A 22,884-nucleotide genomic window follows, 5' to 3' on the forward strand; every position below is an offset into this window, starting at 1 on the left:
GAAAATGACATATTCCAATAAAACTTTATTTACAAAACTAGGCAGTGGGCCGGATTTGGCCTGTGGGCCAGTTTATGGACCCCTGCTCTAACCTACTTCAGTACAACCTCACCCCCTGACACTCTGACCCTCACCCGGGCCTCCTCCCGAAAAGGGCTCTAGTCACACCAGTCTTGCCTCTGGCCCCAAACTGCCCTACTGTTGTGTGCCACTGCCTTTGCTCACACCCATCCCTTCTACCTACGTCTGGTGGAATGGTTTTTCTCCTTAAAAGCCAAGTTTGATGATCACTTTGAGGTTTCCACTGATTCTCCCCTAAAGAGATTTAGGTATCCTTTATCTATCTTTTCAAAGAACAGGTTAATATGCCTCATAGTTTTTTTATGGCCCCACAATGCCTGACACACCAGATGTTCAGTGTTTATTGGATGATGGTATAAATCAATTATTGAATAAACACATTTCAAAACTTACAGTCCTCCTAAGTCTTGGGCAAAATTCAGAAGTGTAATCCACACAAAGGACTCACAATCTCATGAAAACTCTGCAGTGCTGAGCTCTCCTTATAGTACACACTCAGTTATTGCAATCCATAAAAACACAGCATCATGAAGCTAAAAGAGGCCCTGGAGAGCATTAAAGCAGTGGTTTTTAAACTGTGTGTCTCTGGGCCCTCTGGTTGGTTCCTAGGGGTTCCTCAAGGAGAGGGGGAAGGTAACAGAAGGGTAGTAGGCTGGCGAATGAACCTCTCTCCCCAAACCTCTCACTCCAGCTTTTACCAAAGCTGCTCCTCATTTCATTAGCTAAAAGGTTCCTGCCATATTTAAAAAGAAATCTATGTGATTCAGCACACTCATGCTCTGTTCACAGCTTGCATTCTAAACCTCCATTGTTTCCCAATCCTACTTCTGTATGGTTTGGCCCTATCTCCTGTCCTTCCTGCCTCTCATGGACTCACTGTACCTGTTGCATGATACTGCTTCTTTGAATCATGCTCCCTCAACTGAAATCCCCTAACTATGATTATACTCAACCCTTGGGTAAAATTTATAATCCAGGTGGTCCCAGCTCAACCTTTGGGTCCCAACACTGGCACAGAAAGTCAACACTGCCTCTGACAAGGAAATCAAGGAGGACCTGGGGAATCAATGCTAAAAAAGTTACAGTTGTTACTCATACCTGAGTTGTTGTGCTACCTGTGTCTGCTTTTCCACTAGAATGTAAATGTGTTGAGGGAGGAACGGAATCTTAGTAATAAAAGCTACTATTTACTGAATGTTTACTCTTAATACCGGACTAAGTATAAATGTGCATTATGTAATATTCAAGAATCATGTGAGGATCACAGAGCTTTAGAACTGCAATGAGCCTTGGACAGAGATCACCTAGCCCCAAAACTGAGAGAGACACAGTAGATTAACAGTTATTCATTAATTCAAGAAGTATTTATTAAGCACCTGCATCCCCACACTGTTCTAGAAGCTACAGATTCAGTGCTAACAACACAAAGTTCTTCATTTTCAGAAAACATATATTCTAGTAGACAAACAACAAATAAATGGATATATGATCTGCTAGGGGAAGGGACAGAAAAAGGATGCCACTTTATGCAGGGCATTCAAGGAAGGCCTCACGGAGGCAACATTTAACCGGAGACCTGAGGAACTGAGAGATCAAGCCATATGGAATCTAGGAGAAAAGTGTTCCAGGTAGAGGGATGCAAAGGTTCTAAGGGGGAAATGTGCCTGATGCATGTGAGAAAATGAAAGAGGCCAGAATAGCTGGAGTAGAGTGAGCAAAAGGAGGGGGAGAGGAGGTGAGGCCAGAGAGGGAGCAGGGCCAGATCATCCGGCTTTGGGCCACTCCAAGAACTCTGAATTTCAGCCAAAGATTCAAGATAATCAATTCCTAAAAATAAGTAAATAAAAAACGAAGTTTAGCTTCCACAAAAGAATGTATTATCAAGAACAAAATCTCATCTGCATGCCTAATCTGAAAATAGAGTTCCCAGCAATTCAGGATCATTATTACCTTATTTAGAATCAAAATGTCCTTATTCTACAAGAAATCTCTGCAGTTATCTAATCGAAGCTTTCAGTTTTACTAATGTGGAAACTGAGGCCCAGAGAAATCACATGAGCAGCCCACTTACTGGCAGACCTGCGGCTAGAACATGGGTTCCTGCTTTCCTGTGCGGTGCTCTTCAGTAGCCCCTGCTGCCTCCGCACAGCAGTTCGGTGCTTACGGGTTTCTTGGTTACCTGTGTGGTAGCCCCCCCTGGCTCCTGTAACCTTTATAAGTCAGTAAGAGAATAGAAGAGCTGCCACTATGAGGCATCTCTAGGCCTATCCTCACCCCAGAACCTGTCATTATAAACTCCTGCATTTTCTAGTTTCTCATTCCCCACAGAGTTGAAGACAGCCAGGCAGGCAAGGTGAAGGCACATCAGGCACTGTCCCAGGCACTGTGAGGGATGTTTTTGTTGCTTTTGCTTGCCCAACATTCCTTACTCCCTATTCCCAGACAGGGCACTGCCTTTTCCATGATTCTGGTGGGGGCTACATAGCATCCAAGCCACCTATTAACCACAGATTGAGGTGGACATAGACCTGACCAATTAAAGAAACATTCCTCTGGCTATAATGACTACTGTAAGAGAGAGCAGAGGATCAAGCAGAACCAACTAGATTTCCTTCCTGGGCTTTATGGATAAGAGCTAGAGAAAGAAGCTCTATCCCTGAATTTTCCAGTTATATGAGCTAAGGTAGTCCCACTTTGTTCAGGTTAATTTACATTAGGTTACTATTACTTGCAAACAAAAGAACTCGGACTCATGTAGGCACCTGCATACCTTTTCTTATTTCACCTAACAACTTTATAAGGTTGCTATTACTCACTCTATTTTAGCCATAAGGTAACTGAAATTAAGTGGCTTCCCCAAGTTCATATAACAGATAAGACACATTCAAATCCAAGACTTTCTGCCCCAGGTTCCATTCAGTATGCAGTATTCAGAATTAACTCAAGAAGAAGAAACTCACTGCCATTCAGAAACCAAACAAATTCTGGTTTAAAAATTACAGGAGAATGTAGTGGGCAGAGGGAGAGCAGCATTAAACCAGGTCAAAGGACCTGGCTTCTACTTATGGCTCTGTGCTATGACCTCAACTGCTATGACTTTGGGCAAGTAATTTCATTTATTTGGGTGTTAGTTTTCTTATCTATTAACAAAATGAACACAAGGTCCTTTTGAGTGAAAAAAAAAAAAACACAAACAAACAAACATGGGTCTGCTTTAAGCATACAGATTCTACTGTTACTATATGTCAAGTAGATTTCAACTTGAATGTCAAGCCTAATAACAGGTAACGGCTCCTGGGGTACAATGTTGCAAAGGATTCTGAGCTATAGGGATCCACTAAGAAATTAGCACTGGCTTCCATGATCACAAGGAAGAAAAGAAAGTAAAAGCTGCATACCTGCCACACATCTGCCATCACTGAAAGAGTTTCACCTTGGCAAAGAAATGTTACCATCTTTTACGAATGCAGACAGTACTTCTGCACCACCGCTGATTCATCAGTACCTGCTCAGGATTTTCACTCATTCCTCATGCACTTAACTAAATTAACGAATGAAAGTGCAAGAAAACTAAGTGGTTTGGAAAACACAGCTTGGTGCCACTAAAGAAAATATGTCTAAATGGCCTACATGAGGAGGGGGGAGGTAGTTTGGGGGAACGAGAATAATCAGTCTGTTTTTTTAAAATACATACATATAGACTATGTGAGTAGGGTAACTCAGAAGCTACCCTACTTAGCTTGTGAGTTAAGTAGGGTATTATCACGTCCACTTTATAGAAATGGAAAACGAGAGTCAGACTTGCCCAAGTTCACCCATTTCTAAGTAGCAGAAGCGAGATTTGAACCCAAGGCCCAGGTCTCTTTCCAATCCCACCATCCTCACTAGTCCCACACTTCAAATGAGTTAACTAATCAAATTCTCATTGCAGAGTGACATATTCATTATTATTTGGAGTTGTTCGAATAAGTTCTTCCCCCAAATAATCTGAAAAGTCGTTACTCTCCATTTGTAATTTAATGGGTAGACATGCATTTGAGTATATATAAATTTAGTAAAATTGAGCATAAAAGTTAAATGTTTAAAAGAATGATGCAGAAGCAATCAGCCTGTTGTTGGAAGGTAGGGACTGCAATAAAATTGCAGTTTCAATGCAATTTTATTCAACTTAATATAACCTCTACAACAATTCAGTGAGATGGAAATCTGGCATCAGGCATATATTTGAGGAATGGAATGGAAGAATAGAAATTGAACCAGATAAAACGCATCCTAGAAGTAACAGCAAATGCTTCAAGGAAGGCACTTACCAAAAGGCATACTATAACTTATTACATTTCATTAAGTCTGACAACCAGGGCTAAACCTGAATTAGAATATGTGCTTCTGGTATTTACCAGACTTTTCTGTATAAGGAATCCAGGCCAAACAAAATAACAGCCAAACTTTTGACATCTAATTGTAGTAAAAGCACAGGACATCCATCACTAGCTCTTCTAGTTAAACTTCCCACAAGAGAAGATGGGGAGTGGGAAACGGTTGCAAGAACAGGAGATAATACACAAAGCAATGACAACATAAAATCAAAATTGCTTAAAAGAATGTATGTTTCCTCTACGTCAGGGGGACAGTGTCCCTGAACAACACAGCCCATGTACTCACTTAAGGTGATGTGACACCTACTCACATCAATACACAGCAGAACTGCAAGTTGCATTGTCATGCGGTCCAACCCTGTGACATATGCACAAAGCTTTTCTCAAACATCTCTGAAAAGCAGTCATCACTCTGTTTAATCACTTCCAGTGACAGGGAACTCAGCACCCTATGGGACTGTTACTGTCCCTGAGGCCCATTAACTCAAAAGTCTAAAACACATTTTCACCACTCAGGGAGAGGTGGAAGTGATCACAGGGCTTTCCAAAGGGCTTGCCAACCCAACTGTGCCTCCTGTCTCTACCATTCCCAAATCCCCCCTTTCCCTGAGCAGGACTCAAAATTAGCACAGTGTTAATAAATCAGTGGTTTCAGAGTTAGAAGGGACCCTTAAAAAGCCAATACTGTGATATTCATACCACAGTTCTACAAAAGGAACCTCAAGAAGTGCTTGGGCCAAACTGGGAGGGAGAGTGTCCTGTTTCTCTTCCTCTTATTTCAACCTAGGAAGCTCCCACTTTAATTTGTTATATATAGAGGACCAAGGTAGTTTTTTAAAAGGAGGAGGAGAAAAAAAGGACCATTTACAGGTAAATAAACTGAGGTCTTAAAACTTGCTTAATGAAATCATATAGCTAATAGTTGCAGGGTTCAGACAACAACCTCGTCTCTTGGCTCCTTCTCTGGTGCTTTCTCTACCAGATAACATCTGACCATCTACAGGGCAAAATTCAAACTCTGCAATGATATACAAAGCCCTTTAAGATCCCCGCGTCCAATTTTTATGAGAGTCCCACATTCCAGTCTCACTCAAATGTTTATTGAACCAACTTATGTCAGACTGTTACCTACCTCCACAGCTTAGCGCATACTATTCTCTTAGCCTGAGATGTCCTTCTGCACTGGAACCAACTAATCCTCTTTCAAGATTTGTTTTAGGCATCATCGCCTCTATAATGCCTTTTCTGGTCCTCAGGTAGAACTGACCACATTCTTTTTGTGCCCTACACAACACCTGCAAGGCTTTATGGCACTTGTTTTATGTCTATGTCCGTCTACTCCACCACTGCTTTTACATCATATTACTCTAACACGAGGCTGGTCAGAAGGTAGGTGCTTCATAGACGGTCATCAATAGGGCGAGTGTATTCATCTGGTCCAATCCCCTTTCTAATGTTTAAGTATCCTCTGCTAACTGTCATTAATGCATGCATGCATACATTCATTCAAAAATATCTGAGTGTCTATACAGTGCCAAGTGTATGCCAAGCAGAGAAGGATTTACTGTGAAATTAATGAGGCTTAAGCTTTAGGGTCCCTCTCTTCAATCTTCCAAAGCTCTGAATCTTTCTTGGTGATTTTTATTTCTTGAAGAGGGCAGACAGAACTATATAAGCTGTAGGCCCCACAAAACCTAGATACCTCCTTGGTGTCACAAACACAAAAGGGAACAAGACAAACAGCTCTCCCCTTATGGAGTTTTCTGTTTAATGGGAAAGACAGCCATTTGTTCATTCACTCATTCAACAAACATTTACTAAGCAATGCTATGAGTCATGCATTCTGAGATGAAAACAACACTGTCCCTGCCCTTAAGGAAAAGGTTCCTGTTCCCAGGGAGATGAACGGACACCTGCTCTGATCAGGGAACAGAAAGTAGTTGAGGTGACTGTAACACTGTGTTTGCGAAAGATTACCCTAAACCCGTCTCAAGAGGAACTGAGTCCTACTTATTGCAGAGACAAAGGGAAGAAAGAGTTCGGCTGAATACAGTTTTTAATCTCAACTGGGGGTGGGAGGCAGACAAGTAAATAGAACAGGCAAATATGGTGTGGTCAGTGCTGCAAGAGGAAGCGAAGGACTGTCAGGAGGTTTCCCCTGAGTGCAAGTCTGTAGTGACGGCGAACTCTTGACCTCACAAAGCCGCCCATGCACTTTCCAGATAGAGATTTCTGAGGATCTCCTTTCTTGTCCCCCAATCCCTGTCGCCGCAAGAGAAATCTGTTCCCCAATATGCGTCCCCCTTCCTCAAAATAAGGTTGTTCCTTCCCCAAAAAGCTGTAGGGTCTCTGAGGCCAACTCTTCTGTCCCCCTTAGAGCCACCCCCTTCACACAATGCTTATGGGACGGGGTCTGGTTTGGGGCCCGGGGTCCCTGTCGCAGGACTGCCCCCTCCTCAACCCGCCGTTTCCATAGCAACCAGCTCACCACTTCGCGGGCCCGGCTGGAGAAGTCGCCCTTGGGCCGGGGGCTCCGGCGGAACAGCTCGTCCCGGCTGCCATCGACCCCGCCGCCCACCGCCACTCCCAGCGCCTTGTTCCGCGTCTTCACGGTCTTGACGCTGGCCCGGAATAGCAGCGTGATGTCCACCGCCATAGCGACCCGCACCCGCAGCCCCACACTAGGCCCGCCCACGTAAGCAGCCGGCGACCGCGGCGCGAACCCGGCCGCTGAAGGACTGGTCCTGCCCCACACGCCTCCCCCCGGCAACGGCGACGCGAGAAGAAAGGTTCCGGCCTGCGCCCTGCTACCGCGGCGGGAGGAAAAAGGTTCCGGCCTCAGCCGGCGCACCTGGCGGAGGAGGAACCTCGCGACGCGCTCTCGGGCATCGGTTTCTCCCAGCAAAGCTTGGAGGGTTTAGCTGCGCGGAGAGCTCAGCGAGCTCTTCTGTGTCTGTTTGGGGCGTGTGGGCTCCGGGAGCGTGAGGACCGGGAAGCTAGGAGGCTCCTTCCCTTCTGGTGGCTCCCTCACTGAGACCGGGCGGTTTGGTTGCGGGGGAAGTGGAGACGAGCCGCCCTTGACCTTTGACTGCAAGAACTCGCCTTGAGCAGGATAGAGGCACGTGGACGGTGACCCTCGGGATGCAATAAATGCTGAGACAGATCAGGTGTGCAAGGCACAGAGCTAGAGGCCAGAGGCCTTTCTTCTCCAACCTTCAGTCACCTCTTTTTAAAGTGAAGCCAGCATCCTCCTCGGGGTTTACTGTGAAAATTAAGTGAGCTGACGCGTGCTGTGTTTTGATGTTGCTTGGCTCCTAGTAAGTGGCCAATAAATGGTAGTAATCGTTAATAATGTTATTATTATAATCACTGTTATTTGTGGTAAAGGAAGAGGCTTTAGAGAAAAGGCGTCACCTGTGCAGAGATTTGAAGGATGAATAGGAAGTTTAGATGGAGACAAAGGTGAAAGAGTGGCCCTAATGCCGCTGGATTCTCTTCATCCTTCATGCGTAGTTTTTAATTGTACCGTCTTGAGCCATAGCTATTAAAATTGACAACTCAATCAATGAGTTTCTTCTGCATTTTAGGTTCATGTTCTGTTTTGTGTTGTTTTTTGAGACGGGGGTCTACTATGTTGCCCAGGCTGGATTGCAGTGGCTAGTCAGAGGCGCCATCCTAGCTCACTACAGCTGGAACGCCAGGGCTCAAACGATCCTCCCGGACTCAGCCTCCTGAGTAGCTGGGACTATAGGCACGTGCAACCGTGCCTGGCCTATGGTTCAGCTTTAATTCAAAATCTCATTGATTTCTTCAAGATTTCTTTTTTCATAAAGAGGAAGCACAAGTAGAATATGTATTAAAACAGCGGTTTTAATGGTCATCAGGATAAAATTTTCACAATACTAAGATGTTATTTGCCTTTTCGCTCTGATTTTCTTATGAGTTGCATACAGTTGAGTTTGCTAGAGACTGTGATATTGCAACGGAGTAAATGCAGAACAGCTGTTTTCTATTAAGCCAGACTCCAAAAAAAGACTTTGAAAAACATCAAGTTTTTGTTTTGATTTCTCATATAGTAAATGTCGATAATGTCAATATAGACAAAAATTGTTTAGAGCCCTTAATAATTTTTAAGTGTGCAAAAGAGTTGAGACCAAAAGTTTGAGAACCACTGTGTTAAAAAAATAAAGTTTATCAGAAATAGATGTCAAGAAAGTATATATTTACCAGAAAGGAGGAAGGAAAAGAATTTTTTTTTCTTTGAGGCGGAGTCTTGCTCTGTCGCCCAGGCTGGAGCAAGCTCCGCCTCCCGGGTTCACGCCATTCTCCTGCCTCAGTCTCCCGAGTAGCTGGGACTACAGGCGCCCACCGCCACGCCCGGCTAATTCTTTTGTATTTTTAGTAGAGATGGGGTTTCACCGTGTTAGCCAGGATGGTCTCGATCTCCTGACCTCGTGATCCTCCTGCCTCAGCCTCCCAAAATGCTGGGATTACAGGCGTGAGCCACCGTGCCCGGCCAGGAAAAGATTATTTAAACCCAAACTGTAGCCACTTCTTGCAGTTTAAGGAAAATAAATTTCCATACAGCTTTCTTCCACCTACTGAGGAAAAGAGAAATTACAAAATCTCTGCCAATGATTCTATCTTGCGTAAATGGCCCTTTGTTTAATCCAGACATTAATCAGTTTTTGGCCATGCGAAGTTAAGCCTGGGGTAGAGTAGAAGGAAAGAGAGATTGCCCTGCATAATAAAGTGAGGGGGATTGAATTGGGGGGAAGAAAAGAGAAGCCAGAACCCAGGGAGGGGGCCGGGAAAGTACAAAGTAGGTAACTGGGAAGGATCTTTGAGTGGGAGGGAGGCTGAACTACACCAAGCCTTCAGTGAGTGGTGCCTTGTGTAAACCGTGTGTTTGGTGCAGTTGGATATTTTGGGTAGAAGGGTAGGGACAAAGATCTAAGTTTTCTGTCTGGATTTGCAAGAGCAGAGAAGACTGTGGTGGATATAAGACCCAAGTGAGCTCAAAACATCAGGCTGTAAATCCACAAGTGACCACAAGTACATAAAATTCCTAAATAAGTCACAAAGATCTTGAGGAGGCTGCTGAACTTTCCACAGACCATGGGATATGGGGTTGTGCTTTTTACATTTTGTGTTTACTCTTTAAAAGAGCAAAGTGACTTCAGTTGACAGTTGACTAATATTAAGCCCCATAAAGCTGAGAGGGGATGTGGGTTAAAAGGATGTGCAGAAATGTTGTGAGAGTATACTACTGCAACTCCAGGGCTCAAACGATCCTCCCGGCTCAGCCTCCTGAGTATCTGGGACTATAGGCGCGTGCCACCATGCCTGGCCTGTTGGATGTAGTACACAACTGCCCAGTTGGATGTAGTATACAAATTTTGTTTTCTTTATGCATTCAGCAAACATTGAGTGGGCCAGACACTGTTCTGAAAAATACGCAGTCGACTTTTGAACAGCACAGGCTTGAACTGCATGCGGCCACTAATACTCGGACTTTCTTCTGCCTTTGCCACCCCTAAGACAGCAAGACCCACCCCTCCTGCTCCTCAGCCTACTCGATGTGATGATGGTGAGTATGAAGACCTTTACTTTATGATGATCCACTTCCATTTAATGGATAGTAAATATATTTTCTCTTCCTATGATTTTCTTAATACCATTTTCTTTTCTCTAGCTTACTTTATTGAAAGAATACAGTAGCTAATACATATGACATACAAAATACGTGTTAACGGACTGTTTATGTTATTGATAAGGATTCTGGTCAACAGTAGGCTATTATTAGTTAAGATGTTAGGGAGTCAGAAGTTAAACACAAATTTCCAACTGTGAGGGGTGGAGGAGTCATCAAGGATCAACTGTATTGGCACCCCTAAATATAGCTCACTACAGCAGCAACACCTATGCAAGGAGACTAGATGTAGGCTGCCAGTGAAAACCAACGTGTAATTTCTGGGCAGCAAATTTAAGAGCTAATGTATGATTCACGATGCTCTTTTCCCTCTGCTATGACAACCCTTAATGTTCCAATGTTCTATCAGCCTGAGTCCTTAAGTAAAGATGACATGGAGCATAGCCAACCAAGGACATTGTGTTAGTCAGAGTTCTCTAGAGGGACAGAACTAATAGGATAGGTGTATATATAAAGGGGAGCTTATTAAGGAGTATTGACTCACATGATCACAAGGTGAGGTCCCACAATAGGCCATCTGTAAGCTGAGGAGCAAGGAGAGACAGTCCAAGTCCCAAAGCTGAAGAACTTGGAGCCTGATGTTCCAGGACAGGAAGCATCCAGCACGGGAGAAAGATGTAGGCCAGAAGACTAAGCCAGTCTAGTCTTTCCATGTTCTTCTGCCTGCTTTTCTTCTGGCCATGCTGGCAGCTGATTAGATTGTACCCACCTAGATTGAGAGTGGGTCTGCCTTTCCCAGTTCACTGACTCAAACGTTAATCTCCTTTGGCAACACCCTCACAGACACACCCAGGAACAATACTTTGCATCCTTCAGTCAAGTTGACACTCAATATTAACCATCACAGACATGTACTAAGATTGAGAATTGTCCACAGATTTGTGGGTGTTTGTTAACTGCAGCATAATTAGCCTGTCCTGATTGATGACAACCCATATCTAGATATCTACCAAAACAAGAATATTAGATGTATTCTCCACTCACCATCGTAACAGTATTATTCCTCAGTGAATGAAGCATGGAGAGGAAAGAACAGTTGTGCCTAAACCTAACCAATGGAAAAGACCAGGCTGGCAGGGTCAGAGTGGCAGAAACCTTGGAAGACTGTGACCATGGCAGGGTAGAATTTATAACACAAGAGAAAAGGCCTTCAAAAACATATACCTTCACATTAGAAGGTAAACTCAATGAAATTCATTGAAAACCATTTTTCCCCCCTCAGGGACTCTGGAAAGGATCCTGACTCTAGGGGTGGGAAGCTCAAAAAAGAAACTTTTGTTCCCAAGAGGGAACCTAGATAAAGAATTCAGGGTGGATTTCTCTTGTTTTTTTTTTTTCTTTTTTCTTTCTTTCTTTCTTTTTTTTTTATTTTTTTATTTTTGAGATGGAGTTTTGCTCTTGTTGCCCAGGCTAGAGTGCAATGGCGTGATCTCAGCTCACTGCAACCTCCACCTCCTGGGTTCAAGCAATTCTCCTTCTTCAGCCTCCCAAGTAGCTAGGATTACAGACGTCCTCCACCATGCCCAGCTAATTTTTTGGGGGTGTGTATTTTTAGTAGAGATGGGGTTTCACCGTGTTGGCCAGGCTGGCCTCGAACTCCTGACCTCAGGTGATCCACCCACCTCGGCCTCCCAAAGTGCTGGAATTACAGGCATGAGCCACTGAACTCGGCCCAAGGTGGGTTTCTTCCGGCAGCTCCCCCAGAAGTTTAGCTTTGAAATAGATGTGCAAAAAAAAGCGAGGGAAAGGCAGGAAGCAAACAGGAGGTTGTTGTGATCCAGCCCTTTGAGGTGTGGCCTTTGTCCCCCCACTGCCCATTGAAGTAATATGGTTTGGCTGTGACTCCACCCAAATCTCATCTCAAATTGTGATCAGAATTGTATCCCCATGTGTCAGGAGAGGGACCTGGTGGGAGGTGATTGGATCATGGGGGCAGTTTCCTCCATGCTGTTCTCATGATAGTGAGTGAGTTCTCATGAAATTTGATGGTTTCATAAGGGGCTCTTCCCCCTTCACTCTCTTTTTCCTGCTGCTGTGTGAAGAAGGTTCCTGCTTCCCCTTTGCCTTCTGCCATGATTATAAGTTTCCTGAGGCCTCCCCAGCCATGCAGAACTGTGAGTCAATTAAGCCTCTTTCCTTTATAAATTACCCAGTCTCAGGTAGTATTTTTATAGCAGTGTAAAAATGGACTCATACACAGAGAGTACCTAAAGGAGGGGCTGCCACCACCTCATTCCTACCTGATTCTTGTTCTAGATCCTGAGCCCGTTGCCCTAGCCTACTGGCTTGTTTCATCCTACTTTCCGTCTCCTCCCACCCTGTAATGAGCTAAATGTTGGCCCCCGAAAAGATATGTCCACATCCTGATCCCTAGATCCCGTGAATCTGACCTTACTAGGAAAAGAAGTCTTTCCAGATATAGTTAAATTAAAGACCTTGAAATGAAGAAATGATTTTGGATTATCCTGGTGACCCCTAAATCCAATAGCAAATATCTTTAAAAGAGGCACACAGAATGGAAGGCCATGTGAAGACAGAGGCAGATACTGGAGAGATACAGCCACAGGCCCATGAATGCTGATGGCCACCAGAAACCAGAGGAAGCAAGGAAGTATTCTCCCCTAGAGTCTCTGAAGGGAGCGTGGCCCTGCCAGCATCTTGATTTTGGACTTTTGTCCTCCAAGACTGTAAGAAACAAATTTCTGTTAAATCACAAAGCTTGTGGTCATTTGTTACTGCAACCATAGGAAATTAATGTGTACCCTAACTCTTTTCCCTGCCCATCCTTCCTCCATTACCTATCCTCTACTTCCTGGGTGTGGCCCTCAGCCCCTGTTTGGGTTCTCAGCTCTGCAGGTAAGCCCCCTTCAGCTTCACTGGGTCTGTACCTTTCTTGTGGTTGATAAGTCCTGCGGCTGCCTAGCCTGGTGCTCTTCTTTCCTTCCCCATCTCTTCTTTGATCTCCCCTTGGAGAGTCACAACTGACCAGGCCCCCTGTCCCACAAGGAAAACTAGAGGCCAGAATGAACTGGATTTAGCCAAAAAGCACACCAAAGTGGGCTCTTTTCATCAAATGTGCAGCAGAAAGGGTGTCCATGCAACAGATATTTCACTCTCCCTGTGTGACTCAGAGAAGGCAGACATACTCAACTCTTGTTTCCAACTTCTCTATTTAGGAGCTATTCGAATGCAAAAGATAGGAGAGAGCTTGTGTGACAGTTCTGGCAGTGGCTGTGGCATCTGGAGTGTCTGCACCCAAAGAGTTGCCCTTCTCAGTCTAGAAAGACCATTCGGCCAGACGCGGTGGCTCACGCCTGTAATCCCAGCACTTTGGGAGGCCAAGGCGGGTGGATCACCAGAGGTCAGGCATTCAAGACCAGTCTGGCCAACATCGCGAGATCCCGTCTTTACTAAAAATACAAAAATTAGCGGGCAGGCATGGTGATGCACGCCTGTAGTCCCAGCTACTCAGGAGGCTGAGCCATGTCACTTGAACCTGGGAAGCAGAGGTTACAGTTGAGCCGAGATCATGCTACTGCACTCCATCCTGGGTGACACGCAAGACTCTGTCTCAAAAATGAATAAAAGAAAGCCCATTCTATTATGAGCAGTTCAAGTAAGTGCAGAGAGAGGAAGGGGACAGTTGCCCACATAGCCAAGTCAGTCCCAGGGATAGTGAACAACAAGTTGCCTCCAGAACTTCAAGATTAGGAGCCACTGGATAATGAGAGTCAGCACAGGGACAAAACAGGTGCCAAGATGTCAAGGATTCTTCTTTTGTCATCCTGAGTCCATGTGACTAAATTTCAAGAGGGCAGGTTAGAAAGAGCAAAGTTGTTGGGGCATTACCTGTGGTTTGAACTTCTACCTGTCATATTTCAGGCAATCACCATGAGGAGCTTGACTTAGGAAATTAAGGAAGACGTGTCCTTTTGTTGATTTTCACATGGGAAGACAAGGGTGTGTGTGTGTATGTGTGTGTGTGTGTGTGTGTGTGTGGTGAGACACAAGGGTTGAAAACTAACTGGTTCTCAGTTTGTGGTGTTTCCTGCCATCAGCAGTGGCCTTGGGGATGACTCCCACTCCTCCCTTCTAGCCCCCAAGAAGACTACAATTGTCTCTTGCTCCAAGTTAGTCTTCAGGAATACAAAGCCCAGCAAGTGCAGGGGGGCTCAGTGTGGTGTGCACACAGTGTGGCACAGCCCAAGAGTCCGGCTTTGGAGGCAGCGATCTCTCAGAACTAAGACCACCCTGAATTAAGACCACCCTGTCAGCATCCCCTTACTCTGACCATGCAGCATGGTCTTTGGGCTCCACAAATATCCTTGAAGCCAAGAGTCACAATTTGGGTGGGAATCGCAAGCCCAGCCAGCAGGCAAAGATGGAGGCCAGAGGGCAGCTGAGCATCCATTGTCACTGGTGTCCACTCCTAGAGCTACTTGGAGGTAGGCACTAGCGAACAAAAGCCCTCAGAAGAGAGAAGGGGACACCACTGCCCTGGTAGCCCCCATCCTGTCTTTGGCCTGTAGGCCTCTGCACACTGTAAGCCTAGACCAGCCTCAACTATATCACACATTGACTTTTTTCCTCTCTGGACAATGGTAGCCTGGAGTATTGTAATACCCATGGAATTTTTATAGGGTACCTAAGGGATATTTATCAGATCTCTGAGTTCTTTCCAGAAGTCCAGGAAGTAGTTAACAGAGGATGACTAATAGGAAACAAAAACACAACACCACTACAACCTGAGATTCAGAAATGGAAAGACTTGGGTTTGAATTCAGCTACCCTACTCACTAGCTGTGTCACTCTGGGCAAGTTACTTCACCTCTCTGAGCCTCTGTCTGAAAAATGCAGACAAACCCTATTAACCGCTCCTGATTTCTGTGAGTAGGGATTTCTTTTTCACACCTCTCCAATGGAAGCAGCCTTAGTCATCTGGTTTTGGGGCAACATCGGCCAGTCTGCATTTTTCAGTTGGTTGAAGCGATCTACCAGTTGGGGACGTTTGCTCTTTTGCCTTCACCCTTTAACCTGAGCCAGTGGGAGGCAGTGACCTGGCTGAGGACTGTGTTCTGCAGACTCATACATTACCTCAGAGGGAAGCTAAAAACCAGAACGCTGCTGGAACTGTCTCTTTCTTCCTCTCTCTTCCTCATCGTCATTATCATCTCCTCAAGTCAGTTTTCTCTGCTTCTCTGTTCCTACGGCTGAACACCAGCCCCACTCAAATCCTACATTTATTAATATATGAGATACCCGTTGATATGGTTTGGCTGTGTCCTCATTCAGATCTCAACTTGAATTGTATCTCCCAGAATTCCCACATGCTGTGGGATGGACCTAGGAGGAGGTAATTGAATCATAGGGTCTGGTCTTTCCTGTGCTATTCTCATGATAGTGAATAAGTCTCATGAGATCTAATGGGTTTATCAGGGGTTTCCACTTTTGCTTCTTCCTCATTTTCTCTTGCTGCTGCCATGTAAGAAGTCCTTTTTCACCTCCTGCCATGATTCTGAGGCCTCCCCAGCCATGTGGAACTGTAAGTCCAATTAAACCTCTTTTTCTTCCCAGTCTTGGGTATGTCTTTATCAACAGCATGAAAACAGACTAATACAGTAAATTGGGATCAGTAGAGTGGGGCATTGCTGAAAAGATACCCGAAAATTTGGAAGTGACTTTGGAACTGGGTAACAGGCAGAGATTGGAACAGTTTGAAGGGCTCAGAAGAAGACAGGAAAATTTGGGTAAGTTTGGAACTCCCTAGAGATTTGTTGAATGGCTTTGCCCAAAATGCTGATAGTGATATGGACAATAAAATCCAGGCTGAGGTGGCCTCAGATGGAGATGAGAAACTCATTGGGAATTTAAGCAAACTTGATTCTTGCTATGTCTTAGCAAAGAGACTGGTGGTATTTTGTCACTGCCCTGAAGATTTATGGAACTTTGGACTTGAGAGAGATGATTTAGGGTATCTAGTGGAAGAAATTTCTAAGCAGCAAAGCATTCAAGATGTGACTTGGGTGCTGTTAAAGGCATTCAGTTTTATAAGGGAAGCAGAGCATAAAACTTTAGAAAATTTGCAGCCTGGCTATGCAATAGAAAAGAAAACCCATTTTCTGGGGAGAAATTCAAGCTGGCTGCAGAAATTTGCATAAGTAGTGAGAAGCCCAATGTTAATCCCCAAGACCATGGGGGAAGTGTCTCCAGGCCATGTCAGAGACCTTCATGGCAGCCCCTCCCATCACAGGCCTAGAGGCCCAAGAAGAAAAAGTGGTTTTGTGGGCTGGGCCCAGGATCCCCATGCTTTGTGCAGCTTAAGGGCTTGGTAGCCTGCACCCCAGCCTCTCCAGCCATGGCTGAAAGGGACCAACATATAGCTCAGGCTGTGGCTTCAGAGGGTCGAAGCCCCAAGCCTTGGCAGCTTCCACGTGGTGTTGAGCCTGCGGGTGCACAGAAGTCAAGAACTGAGGTTGGGAACCTCCACCTAGATTTCAGAAGATGTATGGAAATGCCTGAATGCCCAGGCAAAAGTTTTCTGCAGGATGGCAGCCCTCATGGAGAACCTCTGCTATGGCAGTGCAGAAGGGAAATGTGGGGTTGGCGTCCCCACACAGAGTCCCTATTGGGGCACTGCCTAGTGGAGCTGTGAGAATAGGGCCACTGTTCTCCAGCTCCCAGAATGATTGATCCACCAACAGCTTGCACCAGGCACCTGGAAAAGCCACAGACACTCAATGCCAGCCAAGAGAAAGCAGCTGCAAAGCCACAGGGGCAGAGCTGCCTAAGACTATGGGAATCCACCTCTTGCATTGGTGTGGCTTGGATGTGAGACCTGGAGTCAAAGGACATCATTTTAGAGCTTTAAAATTTGACTGTCCGCTGGATTTCGGACTTGTATGGGCCCTGTAACCCCTTTGTTTTGGCCAATTTCTCCCATTTGGAATGGCTGTATTTACCAAATACTTGTATCCCCATTGTATTCAGGAAGTAACTAGCTTGTTTTTGATTTTACAGGCTCATAGGTGGAAGGGACTTGCCTTGTCTTAGATGAGACTTTGGACTGTGGACTTTTGTGTTAATGCTGAAATGAGTTAAGGCTTTGAGGAACTGTTGGGAAGGCATGATTGGTTTTGAGATGTGAGAACATGAGATTTGGAGGGGCCAGGGGCAGAATGATGTGGTTTCGCTATGTCCCCATTCAAATCTCAACTTGTATCTCCCAAAATTCCCACGTGTTGTGTGAGGGACCTAAGAGGAGGTGATTGAATCATGGGGCCGGTCTTTCCCACGCTATTCTCATGATAGTGAATAAGTCTCACGAGATCTGATGGGTTTATCAGGGGGTTCCACTTTTGCTTCTTCCTCATTTTCTCTTGCTGCCACCATGTAAGAAGTGCCTTTTGCCTCCCGCCATGATTCTGAGGCCTCCCCAACCATGTGGAACTGTAAGTCCAATTAAACCTCTTTCTCTTCCTAGTCTCGGGTATTTCTTTATCAGCAGCGTGAAAATGCACTAATACACCCCCAGTCACAGAAAGGGTCTAACTTGATGTATCAGTCCCAAGTCCCAAGCTGGCCCAGTTTGAGACAGACCTTCCCCTGGTCCAGTCAGCTAGGCTTTAGCAACTGAGTCATATGGGACCAACGTGACTGTCAGGATACATACACTCTCTGGCTGGGGATTTGTGGGGAGGGGATATGTTAATATTCTATTGCTGCTATAACAAATGATCACATTTTGGCTTAACCAATTTGAATTTGTTATCCTACAGTTATAGAGGTCAACAGTCTAATGTGGGTTTCACTGGGCTAAAATCAAGGAGCTGGCACGGCTGTGTTCCATTCTGGAGACTCTGGGGGAGAATCCATTTATTTGCCTTCCCCAGCTCCTAGATGCTGCCCACGTTCTTTGGTTCACGGCCCCACCCTCCTTCTCCGAAGCCAGGTATGATGGGTGGAGATCTTCTCACATCGCATCACTCTGACACTGACTGTCCTGCCTCCCTCTTCCACATTTAAGGACCCCTGTCATGACATTGGGCCCACCCAGGTAGTCCAAGATAAGCCCCCTATCTGAAGGCTAGCTGATCAACATCACAAATTCCATCTGCAACCTCAGTGCCCCTTGCCAAGTGACATACATATTCACACATTCAGCAATTAGGACTTGGACATTTTTGGGGGGCTGTTATTCAGTCTACCACAATGAGGTAGCTCCAGTAAAAAGATGGGGTGATTATGAGCTGGGCAGACACCCCTTTTGTGTCTTCCTGGAAGACAGAGAGATCCACCTACTCTTTTCCATTTCTCAAACAATGTTTATAGGCCTGCTCTGGTAATACTCCAGGGGTCTACAGAAATTAAGAAAACAGAACCTTTTCCCTTTGAGGATTTAACCTAGTAGGAGACACACCAATATCCAAACACAAAGCAATGTTCTTCTGAAATCTTCTAGTCCTTTCTACCTCTTTTAAGGTACTTATCCCACTCTGCTCACCCCATTTTAGAGGCGTCAACTCACAACAATGTGATCAACAGTCACCAAAGTTCAAGTCCTCTCTCTCCCCTCCTTCTCCTGGCCTCCAGGTTGAGAAGTTTGGTGCAACTTCTTCCCAGGGCTGACTTCATCCACCCCAAGAGTTTCATAGAGCACCTCATAAAAACCCATTTACTGGTTTCCCCAACATAATGGCAGAAATAAACCACTTCATACACACTTGGAAATCCCTTCCAGAGAACATGTGCATTGTTTTTTTGGCATGGCATCTTGGTTTCTAACTTGAATTTCCACCACCTTTGCTTTTTTGACAGTATCTTCCATGATTAAGATGGCCGAATCCTCCACTTTTTATTGAGTTGGACAGCAAATCACAGAATAAATGCTTTCCCTTGCACTTTAAAAGGATTTAATAGGAAAATATTTTTCCTACATCCTGTTTCAAGGGGAAAATGTGATTTTAAGGGGCATTTTATAGTTCACAACAGGATATTGAAGGGCATTTGGTTTTGCTTAGTTTATTATGACTGTGTTTCTCCAGCATGAAGTAGTGTTTTTTGTGATTATTTAGATAAGTGTGATTATGGTAGATAGGCAGCTATCGAATTATGGAAATTTAGGACTGGAAAGGGCCTTAAATATCATCCAGGCCAAACTTCCTCATTTTTCGGATGAGAAAACAAATGACTTGTCCAAGATCACATGTTGAGTTGCAGGGGGAAATGAGATTAGAATCTTTATCTTCCAACTGTTTAATGTCCCCCAAACAGTTTTGTGATGAGAGTAGGAGTAAGGAGAGTAGCATTTATTCAAGGAGATCCCTATGTATCTGTAAGCACTTCTGAATATGAGAATTGGAGTAACTAATATGTGTGGATTTGTGTGTATTTCATTCATTCATTCATCCATTAAGCTAGCCAGTCAGTGAGTCATATTCTAAACATATTCCCAGTGTCTACTCAGTAGGTGGCACATGCTAGGTGCTGAAAATATAAAAACAAAGCTGAAGTCCCCGCCTTGGAGCAAGTCAAGGAGTAATGGACAGACAAGTGTGTACAGACATAATTATAATTAAACATAAATGTGATAATGGAGTTTGTTGTTTTTTTTATGGCAGCTTCAAACCGTGAAATTAAAAAGCTACTCTGCAGGGACAGGAAATGATCAGCACTCCAGAAATAGAGTTGGAGAGATGCTTTCCTTGTGGTCCATTTCTGGCCATTTCATTATCTCTGTCTTGATGGGACTCTATGGAGCAGGAACCACCTCTTAGCCTGGCATTGTGGCAAGAGCCTCAGTTCTCTGTCAGACAAGCTTGGGTTCAAATCCCAGTCACTTATTAATAATGAGTTCTTTCAAGGTTATGTCCTCATCTACGAATAAAAGATAAAAATGCATCCATCAGGTTGTTGTACATGTATATTAGTCTGTTCTCATGCTGCTGATAAAGATATACCCAAGGCTGTGTAATGTATAAAGGAAAAAAAAAGAGCTTTAATGGACTCACAGTTCCACGTGGCTGGGAAGGCCTCACAATCATGGCAGGAGGTGAAAGGCACATCTTACATGGTGACAGACAAGGAGAGACTGAGAGCTAAGCGAAAGGGGTTTCCACTTATAAAACCATCAGATCTCATGAGACTAATTCACTACCATGAGAACAGTATGGGGGAAACTGCCCCCATGATTCAACTATCTCCCACCAGTCCCTCCCACAACTCGTGGGAATTATGGGAGCTGCAAGTCAAGATGAGATTTGGGTGGGGACACAGCCAAACCATGTCAATGTGTTAAATGAGATGATCCATATAAAGTGTGTAGCACAGCATCTGGTGTAGTTAGTCATAAAAAAATCCAGCCATCATGGCAATGGGGATGTTGAGGATGAAACCAGACAGAAGAAACTTCAGACTGGCAATGCCAAGGTAGCTGGAGGTGGTGAGAAGTCTTCTTTAGATTTTGGAAGGAAGCTTGGTTCCTTTCAGTCCTCTATATCACCCAACAAATGTGTGTTGTTCAAGAGCGAAGACTGAGACGGTACCTTGGACAAGTGTTTGGAATTAAAGGAAGCACTTAGAAAGTAATCGGCCACATGGTTTGGGTAAATCTCAGAGAATGTTTCTGGGATTTGGAATATTTATTCTGGAGAAGAGAAGATTTAGGGGTTGGATGAAATGAAAGTCCTCAAGCACATGAACCAGTGGTGGAGAGCAGCTGTTCCCTATTTCTGTTTTGGACTGAATGAGAGGAAATGAGCTTACATTGAAGCATGAGGGATTTAGGCTAAACATGAAGAAGAATTTCCTGGATGTGGGTGTTGTTGGACTTTGGAATGAGTTACCAAGGTGTCTACAATAAGGACAGTGTCTCTCTGGCTGCAGATCTTGAAGTGTGGAAGCATTGGCTCCATGCAGGAATGTCTACACTCACACGCTCTTTCCAAGTGGGAGAGTCTGTGACATTAACGGGATCTTCTAACGTGAGGATATGAGTCTCAGTCAACCCTAAACCACTGTCCAAAACCTTGATCTAGCATAAGAAATGGTTGTGGTAGGAGCTGGATGACTATCTCTGGCAATCTGCAGTTTGACATTCCACAAATACCATGATTGCTTATGTAGGCTACTCCAGCAACCAAACACCTCCCCTCTTTGAAATGTATCAAGAAATTCTCTGCAGGGCTTCTTTCACCAAAAGTGCATTTAATAGAGCTTGGAATTTCCTCACAATGCATTTATTTTTGTTGATATATTTTTAGGTCTCCATTATTACTTGTCTGCACCTTCCTTTGCTTTATAGGCATAAGCTATCAATAACCGGGCATTGACCACACTGTGGGGGTTCTCCCCTGCCCTCCCATGGAAGCTAAGTCTTTAGCTGTTAATTTCAGAAGGTTTTAAGCCAACCACTAGTTTTCATTATTGTACATCAAAAAGGCAGGCAAATCGCAGCAGCCGTAAGTTCAAAGGACACAAAGGTCTCACTGTGAGCATCACAGCAAATAGTTTTGGGTTCCCCTCACCCCAAAAGTAGCCCATGGTGGGTTAAGTTTTTATTTTTAAATAGATTTAGAGTTGAATAACTAGCCCTTGTAAGGGACTTCAACAAAGAGGCTGTATATTGGCACATATTAAATATGCCCCTATACACCCCAAATTGTTTTGTCCAAAATGTCTCGTTTATTATAATTTCATTGGTAAAGCCCCTGATTGTAGCCCAGGGACTTTCGCATATTGGCTGCCTCCTGTTGGACCCACAGGCCTCTATTGGTGGTTCCAAATCAGCCGTGCGTGGCCCTCGATCCCCTCCTGTAGAGGGACTGGGTGACGGTATCTATAAACCAACAGAATAGCTCTTTTCCAGCAAATACCCCCCAGAGTCCAGAAAAATATGCAAGCAGTCCTTTTACTTCAAGTTTCTACCCACACAGGGTCAACAGAGGGAGGAGAGGCAGAGGCAGCTGCCCTAGAAGCAGCCATCGTCCCAGTCCCACAGCCAGTGTGAAATCTCAGCCCTCTTTTCCTTACGGCCGTGGCCGCTCTTCTAGTCAGCACCGAAATCTCCTCCCTGAAGAGCTTCTTTCTCTTCCTCCCTTCTTCCTTCCTCCACTTCTTGGTCCACTGAAGTCCCTGGAGATCCCCTGGGTCCTGTCCTCTTTGAGTTGTCATTGTCTTTGCTTCTGTTGCTCATGCCAGGGCTAAAGGAAATTTGCTGCGCCCCCCTAGGTACTGTTGTCAGAGTGGACTCTGGGTCAAAGAGTCAGACCTTTCATTGGTGTGCTTCAGGTCTAAGCTTTGCAAGCTCTTTCTCTATGTTACGTCTGCCTCCTTCCTCTTTAGTTTGTCTTTTATTTGTCCTAGCCTTGAGGAGTGAAGGTTCCAGGAAATTGAGGATGGGAATATAGTGGAAAATCCATTCCCCACAGGAAAATATTCTGAAATTTCTGGCTTGGGTGACAGGCTGTCATTGATAGAGATAGATAATGATGAAGGTGATGATAATGATAGCCAATCCTATGTAGCACTCATTAAGTACCAAGCACTATTAAGTGCTTGAGGGAGAATAAATCATACAATCCTATGTGGCTTGTATTCTTGTCATATGCATTTTGTTGATATAAAAAAAAAAATCAAGGCACAGAATGATTAAGACACATACCTGAGGTCATACAGCTAGTAAGTTGCAGAGCAAGAATGGAACCCAAGGCCGGGCCC

The 22,884-nt window shown here is 44.7% G+C and overlaps 2 protein-coding genes across 6 annotated transcripts in view; one reads left to right on the forward strand and one right to left on the reverse strand.

The window, feature by feature from the left end:
• The window catches only part of STX18 (syntaxin 18), a 122,306-nt gene extending 115,024 nt beyond the window's left edge, over nucleotides 1–7,282 (reverse strand). The window contains exon 1 of one of the 4 annotated variants that reach the window (XR_010111898.1): nucleotides 6,946–7,217. Coding sequence is in view for 3 of the 4 variants with exons in the window: in XM_008969538.4 (XP_008967786.3) it covers nucleotides 6,946–7,113 (168 nt within the window). In the remaining variant the exon portion in view is untranslated. Of the gene's footprint in view, nucleotides 1–6,945 lie in introns of all 4 variants that reach the window. The other 3 variants (XM_008969538.4, XM_003816479.6, XM_063603682.1) reach the window with 3 other exon arrangements.
• Nucleotides 7,283–9,917: 2,635 nt separating this feature from the next.
• LOC100991167 (uncharacterized) overlaps nucleotides 9,918–22,884 on the forward strand; it is a 225,298-nt gene continuing 212,331 nt past the window's right edge. Inside the window, exon 1 of one of the 2 annotated variants that reach the window (XM_055111168.2) lies at nucleotides 9,918–10,047. The gene's annotated coding sequence lies outside the window, so the exon portion shown is untranslated. The remainder of the gene's footprint in view (nucleotides 10,048–22,884) is intronic. The other variant, XM_055111169.2, reaches the window with a different exon arrangement.

This window comes from Pan paniscus, chromosome 3 (assembly GCF_029289425.2).
Source record: "Pan paniscus chromosome 3, NHGRI_mPanPan1-v2.0_pri, whole genome shotgun sequence".
In the NCBI taxonomy this organism is placed as follows: Eukaryota; Metazoa; Chordata; class Mammalia; order Primates; family Hominidae; genus Pan; species Pan paniscus.